This window comes from Aquila chrysaetos, chromosome 26, assembly GCF_900496995.4.
Source record: "Aquila chrysaetos chrysaetos chromosome 26, bAquChr1.4, whole genome shotgun sequence".
Taxonomy (NCBI): domain Eukaryota; kingdom Metazoa; phylum Chordata; class Aves; order Accipitriformes; family Accipitridae; genus Aquila; species Aquila chrysaetos.
In genome coordinates this window covers 7776894-7792497 of record NC_044029.1, presented here as the reverse complement: position 1 = coordinate 7792497, position 15604 = coordinate 7776894, and the positions used below count along the sequence as shown (strand labels likewise).

At 38.2% G+C, this 15604-nt stretch overlaps 1 protein-coding gene across 11 annotated transcripts in view; it reads right to left on the bottom strand.

The window, feature by feature from the left end:
- Positions 1–211: 211 nt before the first annotated feature.
- Positions 212–15604, bottom strand: part of MGAT4C (MGAT4 family member C) — a 419270-nt gene continuing 403877 nt past the window's right edge. For 10 of the 11 annotated variants that reach the window (XM_030003157.1, XM_030003158.1, XM_030003159.1 and 7 more), the window contains 3 exons: positions 11877–12032; positions 7142–7289; positions 212–5258 (listed from right to left, as the gene is read on the bottom strand). In XM_030003157.1, coding sequence (XP_029859017.1) covers positions 4102–5258; positions 7142–7289; positions 11877–12005 — 1434 coding nt within the window. In that variant the 5' untranslated portion in view covers positions 12006–12032 and the 3' untranslated portion in view covers positions 212–4101. Of the gene's footprint in view, positions 5259–7141; positions 7290–11876; positions 12033–15421; positions 15546–15604 lie in introns of those variants that run through there. The other variant, XM_030003163.2, reaches the window with a different exon arrangement.

The following is a 15604-nucleotide window of genomic DNA, read 5'->3' as shown; positions in this document are numbered from 1 at the left end:
TGCCATCCGGACATACCAAAATTCATACCAAAACCTTCCTGGATGGCTAAAACTAAAATGGAGAAGATAAGACAACTATTGTGTATATCAAAAAAATAGTTATTTTACAAAATCAACATCTTCAGTCTTTTGTGATATATAGGTCAATCCTGCTTCCACAAAAAGGAGTAGAAATTTTGTAGTTTTCATCTCCAAGGACTAAGCAGAGAAGAACAAGGATTAAGCCCCCCGTTTTATTTTATCTGACAAGTTGATGGAGTGGTGGAGACACTTCATTTGTCTTTGTATATAGAATATGACATCAAAATCACTTAATTTGTTTTCATTATAATACATCTCAATTTTCCACCTGTGTTTTGCAAAACACTATACTGTACCATTTGAGGATATGACCCTGCTTGAGCTCATGATACATGATCTGCCTTACTACTCATAATTTAATACTTATTGATACGTAGCCTAACAGAACTGCAAATTTAACGAGAGTAGTAATAACTATCATTTCCATCAGAATCTCTGAAATGCTTCACAATGAAAGCTGATTGCATCTGCAGTTTTTAAGATGGTTAACCATAGCTTTTTTTCCTTTAATAGTTTTCCAGATGAAATATTTTCTAAGGTGTTATAGTTTGCTGTTTATTTAACTTTTGATAATTCAATAATGAACAAGTTCCCCATTTCCCTTTATAAAAGCAAAACCATTAGTGTCTAACACAAGAGAATACTAAGCAGAGAGTAAAACAGAGCATCATGTTTGAACATTGATCTAAAAATAACACATTCATATTGCACCTTAGTGAATTATCTTTATCATAGTACATATAGTAAATATGCTGAAACTGTTTTGCCTGAAAGTTACTGCTTCTGGTTTTGTTTATTCTGCACTAAACTAAGGGCTCAGTTCTTCTTTTAATTCACAGTGAGTAGTATTTCACTTCCCCAAAATTCTCTATGTCAGAGGGATTACACTATGTGAAGAAAGGTAGATGACAAACTGGCTTTTAGTTAAGAAAAGAAAAAAAGGCCCGAGGACATTATACAACGAGGAATCCCAAACAGTGCCAGTAGGACCAATACATGTATGTTAGTGAAGAACAGATCCCTCAGTGTGCAGACCACAGTGTAATATTTTCAGTATTGGCATTTTGGTATGAAAATACTGATGTTCAGTCCACAAATGAACGCAGGAAATACACATCAACAGAACCAACTGTATACACAATGAACGGAGCTTTGTGACGCTACTAATCTTTTGCTTCATCAGCGAAAAAAAGAAAATTCAAAGTTTGAGAAGTATTAGTGAACATATCCATGTCTGATTAAATATTTCCCCTTCAGAAGGCAATCACTTTTCTTAGCACATGAAGAAAAAAATGTATCTTCAAATACATCTTTCTGAAATCTGTCTGAAAACCAGTTTTTGGTGTTTTTTTTTTTTTTTTTTTTTTTCAAAATTTGGCAACCTTTTTCATGTGAATGAGTTGGATAAAATATGCATTCTGTGAAGGAGGAGCTGGGACCCATGTACTAAGGTGAGTCTCAAAACACTAGCTTATAGAACTGCATACTTGCCTCTCCTGGAATAAATGTATTGTTAATTATTTTTTCCAAATCAACTCAAATTCAACAGGAAGGGTGGTGCATGCCTCTCATTCCCAGCACATACCACTATCCACACCCAAGGAAAGCTTCCTTTGAGGGCATTCACTTGGCATTTGTGGGTTTGACCCTCTCAGTCTGGTAACAGCCAGATGAGAGTTCTCACTGCTAAGCCATGATATTGAAGATGAGATTCATTACTACTGTTGTTTTAAAAATGAAAGCAGTTTTGTTCAGCTCCTAATTAAAAAATACCATTGAAATTACTTCAGGCTTATGTTGAGAGCATTTAATTTGTACTAGCTATTCATATTGTGCATGGTTTTGATTACAAGAACATTTTAAACCTTGGGACCAAGTATATTTTCCATTCCAATTTAGAAGATTGGTTTGGACATACTGCATTTCTGAATAAAAGTAAAGGCAATGTTCCTGGTTAACACAGGTATGTTTGTTTTGGCACTAATACTTAATGATCAAGGAAAGGAAAAATAGAAGAATGACAGTTCATGAAAAAAACCTGGTGTTGATTAATGACTAATTATCAACTAATTATTTGGTGGTCATGGAAGATCACTGTTAAAAAGCAAGTCCTTCATAAGTATTTATAATCATTTGAAATTAGCACGTATTTTTCATTTAAAAAAAAAAGTTATTTTCCTTTTCAGATTGAACATGTATGCCACTTTTAATCTATTTTACTGAAGCTATGTAGATGAAGAACAGAGGTTTTGGTGTGTATTAAGGAACAAAGAAACAAAGACTTTCTTTGAGAAAAGGATGCTTTTCTGAATTATGTAGAAGCATATACCAGAAGATTTATTTTAAAATGTACCTTACCTCTGTATTGGGGGATTTGCCAAACCTGGACCTGAATTTATCAGGATTTATGAACCAGGAAAAGCAATTCCATTGCTGTTTTGTGTAGATTTTTGAATAATTTACCTTTCTGAAATAGCCATGTTAGGTTTGGATGTATTGAGTACAGTAGTTAGTTCACTCTTGGTCAGTGCAGGCTTTCTTGAAATTTAATCCTTGCCTTCCAGGTTTCACTAAAACCCATACATGCAGTTCGATGATAACCACAGTATTCAGGAGACTGACAATACAGTGTTCATCTGTGTCACACTTGATACTCATGGATTTCTTAGTGCGTCTACTTGAGAGAGGCTGGAGATTCTGCTAATGCAAATGTATGCATATAGTATAAATCATACAGCTCCACAGCCTCCCTGTGTGTTGCACTAAAAGTCCAGAGTTGACACTGAAGTCATGAGGACTCAGGGTACTTTCCTGCTTATTGGCTAAAGTTAGGCAAAATAAGCTTACAAGGAATAACCAGAGGCAGTGGGAAGATGTCTACAAAACTAACATGATAATTAGAAAACTGAAGAAAAAAGAAAAACTAATTTAGAAACACTTTAATTTTTCATGGAATCAGGATTCTTCCTTTTGCATCTGCTCTATTGGCTAGAGATCATCTGGGAAAGACTGGTGATTACGTTCACCTCCAATTGATTAACTGGTACACTTTACGTTTGTATCATACATGGACTGGACATGTAGATATGGAAGCCATAACAGTCCTTGGAAAGCATGCTGTAGTATTCAGCTGTGTGCAAACTCATGGGGAGCTCTGCGTGTTGTAAAGGAACAGGGAATGTTGAAGCTGAGGTCTGTTAAGATGCCTGTCTTAGAGAACAGTGTTGCCCTTGAGGTGCTTGGGTTTGATAGTGACATCTGTACTCAAGCAGAATGCTTGCTTACTGTGAGGCATTTTGTTCGAATAAGGAGAGTAAATTGGTCCCCTAAGTAATAAAGAATCCAAGTAGTGCTCGTTTCAGTGAAAGGACCCAGGAAAAAGAACAAAGGATATTTGTTGAGACAGAATAACAGATGCAATTATCTATTTTTTACATAGTTGTCATGTCAAATTTATAATTTTACATACATTCCCTTTTGAAAAGAAGTTGCAATGATTAGCCACACTATTTTATTACAGTGCTCAGAATGAAACTGCCAGTTTCAGGACAGATTTCCTTGTCACAACTGCCTTTATAAGAAACACATCACCAACTATTGTACAAACGCATACTACCAAAACATTTTAAATTTATATGTGCGTAAGGTGCAATCCAATTTCTTTTCACAACATACTGGTCATAGCTTTAAACCTTTTGGTAATTATAGGATGTTTTGTTTTGTTCTGTTTAGTCCAGAAGATCTCTCTTACAGAGAAATTATAATAAAAAAGGGGTTCAAGATCTCAAGAGAGGTTTGAGAACTTTGCATTTCCTATAAAATTCAAAAGTGTCAACAAATAAGTGTTTGTATATTGCCTGGCCAAACTAGTAAAAAATAAATTGCTTTGCTTGTTTTGTGATTTCCCCAGATCTTCCGTGTCTCTAGTGAAGAGTTGGAAATGTCAGTTTTTCTGGGGAATGGCAGCAGTTGGGACCCAGCTGATTGTATGCACTCTGTACCTTCTCAGGTGGTTTTGCTTTATTGATTTGGCATTTGAGAAGTCCAGACGCTAATGCTCCTAATGATCAGCCATTCTTTTTGACTTTTGGTAACAAGTATTCTCATGCAGTTAATATCAAACAGAACTTTGTGCTCTACATCTGTTATTTCAAAATTCCCATTTTTGAATTCCCCTAGTCTCAAGTAAGTAGTACACTGTCTCCCTTTTTTACTCCCTACAATCTTTTCTCCTACTTCCAGGGCCCCATGATGCAAAATGTCATTTTGCCGGTCTTCAGTTCCAGTGACAACTTTAATTTTATTGATTTTAATGGGCTTTTCAAATACAATCCCATAGAAGTCTCCCGTAGAAGGAGCTTTGCCCCAGAAGTACTCATCAATGCTGCTGTAAGCCTTGCTTGCCTCATAGTTTTCAAATACATTCATGTTGGTGTGCAAGTTTGCAGGTGGGTTGTCAGGGATATCAAAAGATTCCTCTTCAAAATCATCATCCTTTAGCTTGTTTTCAGCTCCTTTGTAAGACGAGTAGTATCCCATATGCTGGAAAAGAGATGGCTTAAAACGTATCACTTCCTTCTGAGCTAACAGCCCACGAAAGTGGATGAGCAGCCAATCGCAAGGCATTTCTTGGTAGAACATCAACAAAAAATGGGCCAGACGTGGGAGGTCATGGGAATGGTAAAGCTTTCCAATGTACCCCAGTTTGGAGAATTCCAAAGTCACCCAGTAGGATCCTTCTCGTGAGGTAATTACTTTCTTAACAGCAGTCAAAAAATTCTTTGAGCAGCGAACATCATCTTCTAACATCACATAGTAGTCAGAAAGATTAGCACAGAAGTTAAGAAGGAAAGCATAATCTACATTTTGTTTGGATCGAAACTTCACACGGTCCTCTGGGTCATTGTAATTTCTCTTGAGGCCATCCAGTACAGGGTAATACTCTTCAGGGACGTGAATAACTATTAATCTGCCCGCAATTATGTGATGTGCAAATTTCTGTGAAATATCCTGGACCATCCCTTCACACCAGGCTGAGTCAAAATCTGCCAGCTGCACTACCACTGCGATTTCTTTGAGTTCCTCATAACTTGACTGCTCAAATATGGACTTGATGGTCTCAAGCAAGTAGTTTCCCTTTTTCCGTTTCACAGAGGATAGCCCAATTGTAAGATACCCTGTACAAAAGAGAATTCAGACAAAACCTGAGTATCTGACGTTGGAAATCATTTCGCCACAAAGCTATCCTCCAGAGCTGTGGTTATATGAAATAAACCTTTTGAATGGTGAAGACTGAGAAATTTGGGGTGTGAACTTATGAAGCTGCATGCAACAAAGGACGTTTATTGCCTTTTCATGAAAGAAGAATCATATTGCAGGCAAATAGACATATGGAGACTATTGCATTAAACATTCACTTGTTAACTGCAAGGAACGGCACGTAGTGGACCAAAGCCAAAGCAATGTGCATGTATGTGCCTGGTAGAGGAAACCACATAGACAATGATAAGGATGTAAAATCTGTTAAAAGAAAGGGGATTATGGATATGATTCGCACAATATTTTTAAAGCAAGGAACTACGAAATGCAGCACAAAAACGTGAGCTATAAATTGCCAAACTTACCATTTTAAGCACTCTACAAGACTAGTTACACTTATGCATAACTTTACAGTTTTATGAATGTTGCATGGATAATTTTTTTCTGCATGTTCATTTTTAACTGAATTTGTCCAATTTTTGCTTGCTAATAGTTCTCCTAACCCTCTTTCAGGACTCATTGAGCATCTTACAGGGAACTCTCTCTCGCAAGAAGTCATTTAGATACTATTTTAAAGTAGAAGAGAACTTACTACTACATACCTGTGCTTGTATAAATAATTTTTAATGCTGTTACATCTTTCTAGGGAGAGATGCATCTTAATTATAAGGGAAGAATTTTAATCTCTGCTGTTTTGGAGTTACTGCCGCTGCATTTTTTTACAGCAGTCCAAACCATTTTTTTCAGATATTTGCTAATATACCTCCATTTTTGTAACTTCTGATGTAAAAAATGTTAAGACTTTATAATTGACGGGCATACTTTAGTTGAACCCACCCCAACTTTTTTAAAATATTGCGGTTTGTAAAAGACTGCTCTGATAAAGTGATTCAGAGTTTCCCTCGAGGCTTAAGTCTGCTCAAAATGCAGTTGTACAGTGAAGTACAACCCCCAGAAGCCATTTACACTGCCTACACAGCCCCAAATTTCTCAAATCTAATTTGAACAAACTTTACTTTATAGCTTTCTATGAAGATCAACAACTCACAGATGATTTTATTTTACCTTCTGTGCTTGGACTTCTGAGCCTTGTTTTTGTTGGTGAAATGATTGATTTGGAACCCAAAGGACACCTGTCTAAAAGCTAGGTATGGCCATATTTCACTTCAAGATGAAAGTCTTGAACCCTGCCTGAAGTTAGAATAACTAGATCGTCCATCTGCAGACGGCTGCGAGAAGAATCCTCCTTTACTGTCCCCATAATAGCGCAATTCGCCTCCCTCATTATCACAGCTAAAGGAACAAGGACATCCATTCACAGCTGCTGGACTGGCAGAACAGGGGATCTGAAGGGTGTAGCTAGGTGACCCCAAGCATACCTTAGATTGGATTTACTGGTTATACAGACAGAGGCTGACAGTACGGTCTCAGAGGGTGTTTGCAGAGCACCACCAGCACCTGCCTTGCTCCCGCTTTCTAAATCATCTCCCTCATGCCTGGGGGGAGATCCACAAAAATCGGCTTGCACAGACCACCCAGGGGCTGCCTGCAAGATGACTACAAGTCAGGCACGTGGTCAGAAGGTGACCAGGCTGTCGGGCAGTCACTGCCAGGGCTGACCGAGCAGCTGCCCAGGAACTGCCTATGCAGAGCGAGCGAGCGAGCGAGCTGTCCCACTAGCTCTCTGAGATCCTCACTGCTTAACTCAGCCCCTCTTGCCTAGAAATACCCCAGGGACTATATGGATTTCACCCATTTTTAAATCACCTCATTTCATAACATTCAGATTGCAGTTACTTACTTTTCCTTGGCAAAGGCGTGCCAGCTAGGTAGCGATAGGAAATGTTTATAGATCCTGAGAAATTAGACAAATCTTTAAAAGTGTGAACATAGCGCTCTGGGTTGAGCTGGTGCGTGGCTGTTTCTCTGATTAATTGCTTGTCCCCTTCCTATTAGTGAGAAAACAAAAAGAATAGGAGAGGGAGAGAGACAGAGAGAAACACATTTGTGAATGCCAGCCAGAGAGGAAACACGGACAGGCAGGTTTCCAAGAATAACATTTTTCAGTGTCAGCTTTCGTGAAAGCATGTAGATGTCACCTCATTTTTTTTAAAAACCCATTACTGAATATCATACATTTTTGGCTACAGAAAATCTACCATAACCCTTCAGATTATGGTAACAGGAAAAGAACAAAAATATTTTGGACAAAAACTCTGGAAAGATTGCAAACACTAAAATATTGCCAAAAAATGCTGCGGTATTCAAAATAGGGATAAGAAAGCATCAGTCAGCAACAGATGAGATAATTTTCATAGATGGAGAAGTGGGGGAGATTTTTTGAAAATGTTTTCAGTGATTAAAAAAGCCCACCAAAACTGTTGCAAAGGAAAGACAAAACTAGATCCTGGCATCTGGCTCATTTTGCCATTTCTCTGAGTAGCTCCGGCTCAGATTTGTGATAAGAGGAAATGCATGTGATCATCCAGACAGCCAAAGCTTTCTCTGGAGTTGGTGAGCTCTGTTCGGTGGTATAGAAAAAAGGCAAATTTATCACCATCCCTTCTCTTCCTGCCTCCTTCTCTTCTCTCTTTCTTCCAAGAGGCTTCCCTAGCCGTAGTAAAGTCACTCAAGGGAAGGAGCGGCTTCATCAGCAGTGCCCTATCCATAAGCTTACTTGGGTCTCAGGGCTGTTCCTTAGTCCTTAAGAAAAGGGAAAATATCTAACAAGTTGTCATGTCACGAGACTGAATTTAAAGGTAGCAATGCTTATTTAATTTACATGGCTTGATTCTAGTCTGACAAGAGGCCAGAGTATGAATGAATTCATTTCTTCTGATAGATACAGTATGTTAACACACTAATCTGTCATTAAATGGGAGCATTGTGCAGTGATAGTACTGCTGCTAACAAGAACAAACACAGAAACAGTAAACAGCACTCATATTTAATGGTATAAATGTTAAAAAATGTGTCAAAGATATTTTATAGCACAAAGAAATATTTCTGTAAACTGATCCTAGGTTCATTTTGAGTTCATTATTTTTCTTTCATAGAAGTAGTAAATAATCCACTTCTGAGCTTAGAAAAGGTCTTTGGCGGACATCCAGGGGCATCTACCTGCACTGTTACGCTCTCTTGATCTGCAATGTCTCTCCAGTAATTTCTTTCTAGTGCTGCTATGCTGCCTTGCATTTGCTCATAAGTTATGAGCGGAAGGTTTATGTTGATCAGATTCCAGATTAAAATGTAACTCAATGGGCTAGGAAGAGAGTGCACCAAAACTTCAGGAGATTTTCCATGAAAACTGTCAAATGGGAAAAAAAATGGGCTGGTCCAAAAACTTTCTTTTTTTAAAACCAGCTTTTCTTTAATGTCAAAACATTATGTGTCATTGGTTCCAGAATGGAGCACCAAAATTTTTTGTTTCATAAGAAGGTTTTGGAGTGGAAAGCCATTCTGCTGAGGTTTTTCTACATAAAAAGTTTCAAAATGTTTAGAAAAAGAGAATGTCAGGACAAAATGTTTTGATTTTAACAAGCAAAATATTTAAACTGACCACAAAAATGTTCTTTTTTTTTTCTCTGTAAGAAATGCCTTTTGTGGCTAACAATCTTTATTTTTTATAAATTGTTGTTGGTTTCATTCCTTTCTTGACTGAAAAGCAAAATCAATATATGAATTTTTCCAAAAATTTAAAATCTGGTTCTTCTACCTCTGACTACTATGCAGAGGTCAGTGAAGCTGAAGAGCTTGATTAGCTCTCTTTAGCTGTCTTCTCTAATTTTTTCTATGATGGTTCTGGCTTTCATCTGGTAACTAACCTCTAACTTACATTCCACTGTTTGCTGGAGCTTGGGAGATTCCTGTGGGTGCCATGGGACGAGGTGCCAGAAGTTCTCCATTCTTTATAGAGATACTCTGCTCTGCTAAGAATGCTGTGTCAGCTCCAATAGTACTATTGTTTCCACAGTGCCCCAAATAATTATTAGTATTCATAGAAAAGTGCAGAAGGCATGCTTCACTTACAGTCCACCTACAACTCAGAATATGTATAAAAAAATGACTGCATAAATTGTGATCTCTGGTTATATTAATTCTTCAAAATATTTGATCAGACGTGGTTCACATGCTGCAGATGAAGCACCTTAAACTGCTCTGCTGACACACATGCATCAGCACTGTATACCTCCTATCAAACGTACTTAAGCAAGTTTCCCAGGTGGGCGCTTATTTTCCATTTCCACAGCAAATGCCCTGCAGAAAACAGTGAAGGGATTCTTCAGACATGTGAAAGCCTCTGAGCTAAAAGGAAAAGTTCTCCTCTCCCTTCTTAAGATTTGCTGCAACAAATCTTGCTTTGATATTCTAAGATCCCGAAAAAGGCCACTCATCTGGTCTTACATCTGGTGAAAGAGATACCAGCCCTGCATCCCCTCGCACAGCCTGCTGCCTGAGACTGGGAAGAGAAACTCAGGGTGGGTTGCCTTCCTCTATCAGCTACCGTCAGGAGATACTCCAGCAGGAGACTGGCTACAATCAGAAAGTCGGAGGGCCGTCAGGGCTCCGAGGACTTTCAGATTCCCATTCCCCGGAGGGAACTGGTTAGCCTGCTGTCCTTGAAAGCTATCCCCAAGTGTATCTCTCCTCACCGCCAACACTGAAACTGCTCAGCTTTTACCTCAGCAGAGAAAACACACCAGACAAGTTAACGGAGCTGTCAGACATGGTCAGGAAAGTTGAAAATAAAAATAAATAAATAAACTAAAAAGTCAACAGCCTAACACATTTGAAAAACACTTGATGGACCGTAAAGGTATCAAGAGACCTGGGAGAACTGTCAAGAGACTTGGCAAGAGACTTGGCTGGGAGCTACATGAATGCAAACATGCCAGAACTGTGATGAGAGAAGCAATGAAAGAGAGTGAATTTCTAAAAAAAGGGGAAAAAAGAGCAAATTAAGAATAAGACATGGAGCCATCTGGGGAGCTGGCAAATAGGAGAGGAAAAGATTTCAAAAACAAACCAAGAGGAACACCATTAGCAGTGATAATAAAAGCACTTTCAGAAACATCTGGGGGACTTTGAAGCAATTAGTGAACGGAGAAGAAGCATCAAGGAAAATACCACTGGAAAAAAAAATCGTGTGATAAGCCATGTCAAATTCAATCACAACCAAGAAATGATGAATAAATAAAACATAGTGCAAAACCTTAGTGCAAGTACTGTTAGAGAAAGCAATATGTCTGTAATGGAGTAAGATGCTAGAAGCATGGGCCATCTTTTCAACGGTGTAAAAAGTACTAGTGTGGTCTGAATAATATTGTAAATATTTATAATATTGTTATAAGTAATGTTATAAATAAAGTTATAATGTTATAAGTGAAATATTTTAAATTAAAATCACTATCCGTGGTTCTGATAAATTAATGTAAAGATTTTACTGCTTGTGTATTGCACTTTTTTCACACTATGGTGTTTCTTTTCAGATCCAGCCGAGATCGGACTTCACCTTTCAGAATGTTGGAAAGCCCATACTGTCCCAGTTTGATGAATCAGACAAAGGGTGGCATAGAGGATCAGAAAGCCGCTCAGTAGTTCAATTCAAGATCAAGAAAGAGGACTGTCTATTCATATCACAGTGTTACATATTCAGTTTAGTCATTTTACTATTTGCAAGCTCCAGTTATTAAGCTACCATGTTCTTTTACTGGGCCCAGTCCAACCTCTGAAGAACTGGAAATTCAATCCATTAATCAAGTCTTCAGGGCTTACTTGGCGTTCAGCACCGAGACACCCATAGGTTACATATAAACTGTAGAGCTACGTTACATTGTTGGTAGCTTACTTGTTGAAATTCCTAACACAAATCCTTCCGTAAATCTTTTTCACAGTCATAAACTTACATTAGGTATCATTTATGTCTAATTATTAATGCTGTAGCACTGAACCCACCAGACTCAAATCTGAGATACAGAAAGTGAGAAAAATACAAAATGAAAGCACTAAAAAGAAATTATTCATGCAAGGATCTTAAAATATATGGAATTAGTGTAAGTTCTCTTCTATAATTGTATTTCTATAATATTGTGTAATACAGTATTCACAGGTGAGATCTGCAGTGCGGACTGAAGAAGGAGCTCCTAGCTCACATGAATATTTCAAATGTAGGCAATTTACAACATTAAAATTGAGGGAAATCCAGAAGTATGGAAAATACACCGGATGTTTTGAGTCAAAGGAAGGTGCCTGATGGAGATATCTCCATGTTTTGCTACATTCATTATCTTCCACACTTCCAATAAACAATGACATATTTACTTCTGTGAAAGGGACTGTTTGGGTCTTGCTGGCACACCCTGTGTGCAGTATACATCGATAAGATCGCTTCATCATAAAGGACACATTTTGAGGATACCTCACTGTTAATGGTACACTAACAGGGGAAATTGCAGGAATTATGAACTTTACTGCTTAACTAGGGATGTGTCTTGTTCTGTCGTTCCAGGACCATTTCTTCCATCTAAGAAACTTACCAAAACATACCCATCTTCAATGTACAAGTTCATGAACAGCAAGCAAATGACAAGGACTCCTAAGAATGACACTGCTGATCGTTTCCGCAAGCATCTCATCTTATCAAAATATTTCAAGCTGTGTCTCATGTGAAGAAAGGCATATGGTAGCGTCACCTATGAAAGAAAACCACAGTATTACAAGAACTGCCCATCTGATAAACACGATAGCAAAAGAACTTACCTTCAGATGTATCAAATCCCTTCAAACACACATAGACTATACCTTTTAAGGTGGAATTAATTTCATTTAAACATTGTCATCTTCAAGTTTAATTTACAATCTTAACTGTAATTCAAGCTTCCTTTTTTTTTTTTTTTTTTTTTTTTTGGTCAGTAAAGAAAAAAGCACACTTTGTCCTACCCATTTTAGGCTGGAATTATGATGTCACTGTGGCAGGAATGCATCAGCAGTTCAGTTTCCCATGTATAACTGTCAGATCCCAACGTGATGGTGAAAGATGATGTACCTGTGTACCTGTGTCTCCTTCCAAAGACAGCTCAGGCCAATGGGCAAGGAAGAAGCTATTGCCTGACTCGGTATCATTGCCAATAGGAGTGTTCTGGATGCCAGAACTGCCAGGCACAAATGATGTACCTTCCCTGCAGTGCAAAGGCCGTAGCAAGACTGTGCAGCATCCCTTAGCCTTAGACCTCTGTACTAGGATGGAAAAACTCTCACTGGAGGCGTCATTTTCTCCAGAAGGAGAGAGGCAGATGTCTACCTTAGACCAGACACATCTAAGCAGAGCACTGGGAAGTCCCTAGTGCCCCAATTAGATGAATCAGTCAAATAAGGGTGGCGTAGAGGATCAGAAAGCCACTCAGTAGTTCAATTCAAGATCAAGAAAGAGGACTGTCTAATCATATCACAATGTTACATATTCAGTTCAGTCATTTCATTATTTAAAACAAGATGAATGCTGTTTTTCGTTACCAAATCATAAGCATTAACCTGTGAAGGACTACATGTTTTTGAATAAGATCTGGCCACAAACTAAAGAAACAGACTCCAGATCAGACTGCCCAAACTCTTGAGAGATTCTTAACTAAAAAGTAGATTATAAGCTCAATATTTATGTTCTCATTTGTTTAAGTACAAACGTATTTTGGCTATTGTCCATAAAAATGTCTGATTTTTCTATCAAATTTAATATATAGAAGTCATGTAAAATGGAGAGTTTAAAGCTAGCCTATGTGAAGTAGCAAATAGCACTGCATGTGTAGTGGCTAAACCCTGCATTTAAACACCTTCATTTTTGAAAGTACCGAACATCTAAACTGACGCAAAATAGGCCAAATTAAGAGTTCCATAAAAGATAAGTCATGTCATATAGAAAATTTTCTGGCCTAATAACAAAAAACCTTCCAAGTGCAGAATTCAATCTATATTTGTTTTGCCAAACTGATTAAATATATCTAACAGTAAAAAATGTGAGTCCATTAGACTCTAGAGAACAGGGAGGTAAATACATCAAGTATTTGTAACGCAAATTTAACTGCAAGGTTTTGTCTGTATAGATTCAAGAGGAACTGGACACAGAATGATTTTAAAATCCCTAGGCTGAGAGTAAGAACAACTTACATGTTGCACAAAGGAGAAAAAAAAAAAAAATAATAACAATATAGATTTCTGTCCCTATTTATTTGAGGGTGGGCTGAATTGCAGTGGGCTGATTAGCCTGAAGCTGAAAAAGCCCAACGTAGCTATTTTTAGGTTACAGCAATGATTTCCTTTTCCTTAATATCTAATGAAAATAAACATCAGGAAGGAGCTGGCAGGGCCATGAATCTCCAAACTCTTGCCTTCCCCACCTGTGACAGCACAGTGGTTGCTGTGTGTCTGTGGATTCCAGCAGGCTGCTGTGGAAATGAAAGATTGCCCCTGTTTTAGAAAAGACCATGTTACACATACAGTTTGGGTTTCATTTTGTTTCTTTTTTTGTTTTTCTTTTTGTCCCAGTATAACTACTGATTTTCAAAGCAATACTCTTTTTAAAACTTATCAGAGGATCACTGGATGGATTAAATACTGACAGTTCTCAGATAATTGTGTGAACTAGCCTGACTATTGAATATCCAAGTAGTCTGGGTCGGAGTGCTTGCAGCCACTGGCAGCTTCAGGTGTAGAGGTGCACTACAGCTGCACTTATTGAATTTTTTATTTGGAAAACTTGGGAATAAATAAATAAATGTTTTTTCAGTCACAGGATGACTGTATGTGCCATATTTGCTGATTGGACTGTGGTGTTACACAGTTCCCTCGTCTTTGCTCTGAGCAGCCTGACTGAAGTCCCTAAGGGTGAGGAAAGCGACTTGTAACTATATTTGCTGGTCATATTATATTAGGTTTTCCCCATTGCAGTTTTCATTAGATTGTTACTAAGTTGGATTAGGAATAGAAATTGAGGGAATTACGCAGGTGAGACTGGAGGAACATAGGACTGTCATTACGAAAGCTGATGTACAGAAAGAGAAGGCCACCATTCGGAGGAAACCCCTTGCGTTGCTTGTGTCGGCTTCACACGAAGTCACGACAACACTTCTGTTTTATGGATAGAGTCTTTCAAACAGCTGAAAGCAAAACACCATTCCAGTGAGGTCTCTTTGTTCATAAGACCTGTTGGTGGGTGCGTACCACCCGACGGGAAGGACTCCCCAAGTAGGGCGCGCCCCTGCGGGACCTTGCGTCACGGAGGAGGCAGTGACGCCATCACTAACACCAGATGGCAGTGCGGACGCGCACTCGCCAGCCTTCAACCTGCTCCTAACCCTATTCCTGCCAACCAGTTTGTCTGAAGGTACTATGTGACATACTTATACTGTAAGCCTTTAGCTAAAAATGTGCACCGACTCATACATATATACATGCAGAATTCCTTACATCTTCCTAGAGCTGCTGCTTCTTGCAGCTCCGTTTCCAATCTGTAACATGGCATTGTGGAACACTACACAAGTGACATTTGCAAGGAGAAAAAGGTAAATTTTAGCTTTTTTGCAGATGATGTCAGTCACCTTTTGAAAAATACTCTCAGAACTTCCCGCAGTGAGACCCCTGATGTTCTTTAAGACCATTTGAGCAGAAGAGTCACCATTACTGAAAACTAAGACTTTGATATTGAAAAAAAGGCTTCAATTCGTAATTCAATTCTGAAGTCACAGCTTTGCTTGAAGATTTTATGCCTTCATTATTCATGCACAATTAAGTATCTATTAGGATGGTATAAATGCAATTTGTTTCATAAAGCTGGCATTAAGCAGTTAAATGTAGTAATTAATAAACCTGCATGAATTATAAATCTTTTCCTTTCTAAATGAGACGTATCATTTTCCTCAGTCTCTTAAGAGAGAACTCTTAAGACCCCAGATCCCTATGCACATGTATGTGTTGCTATCACACATATACATGTGCAGTTTTACATAGTAATATGAAACTATAATTCTTTTGACTTTCTAAAATGATACAGCAATGAAAAGACAGTGAGCTAAAAAATGCAATGACGTACCTTCACAGTGTGAAGTAGCTGTTCTCTATAGGATCCGCAAAGGTGTGAAAGCTGTGTAAAGGCCAAGACCGATTTTCACATGATAATGTGATGTTTTCTCTTGCAGAATTTGCAACACTCAGAAGAATTTTAAAAATTGTTTTAAAAAGCAAATCCTGAATGACCTTCCAGTAAGAGTCTGTT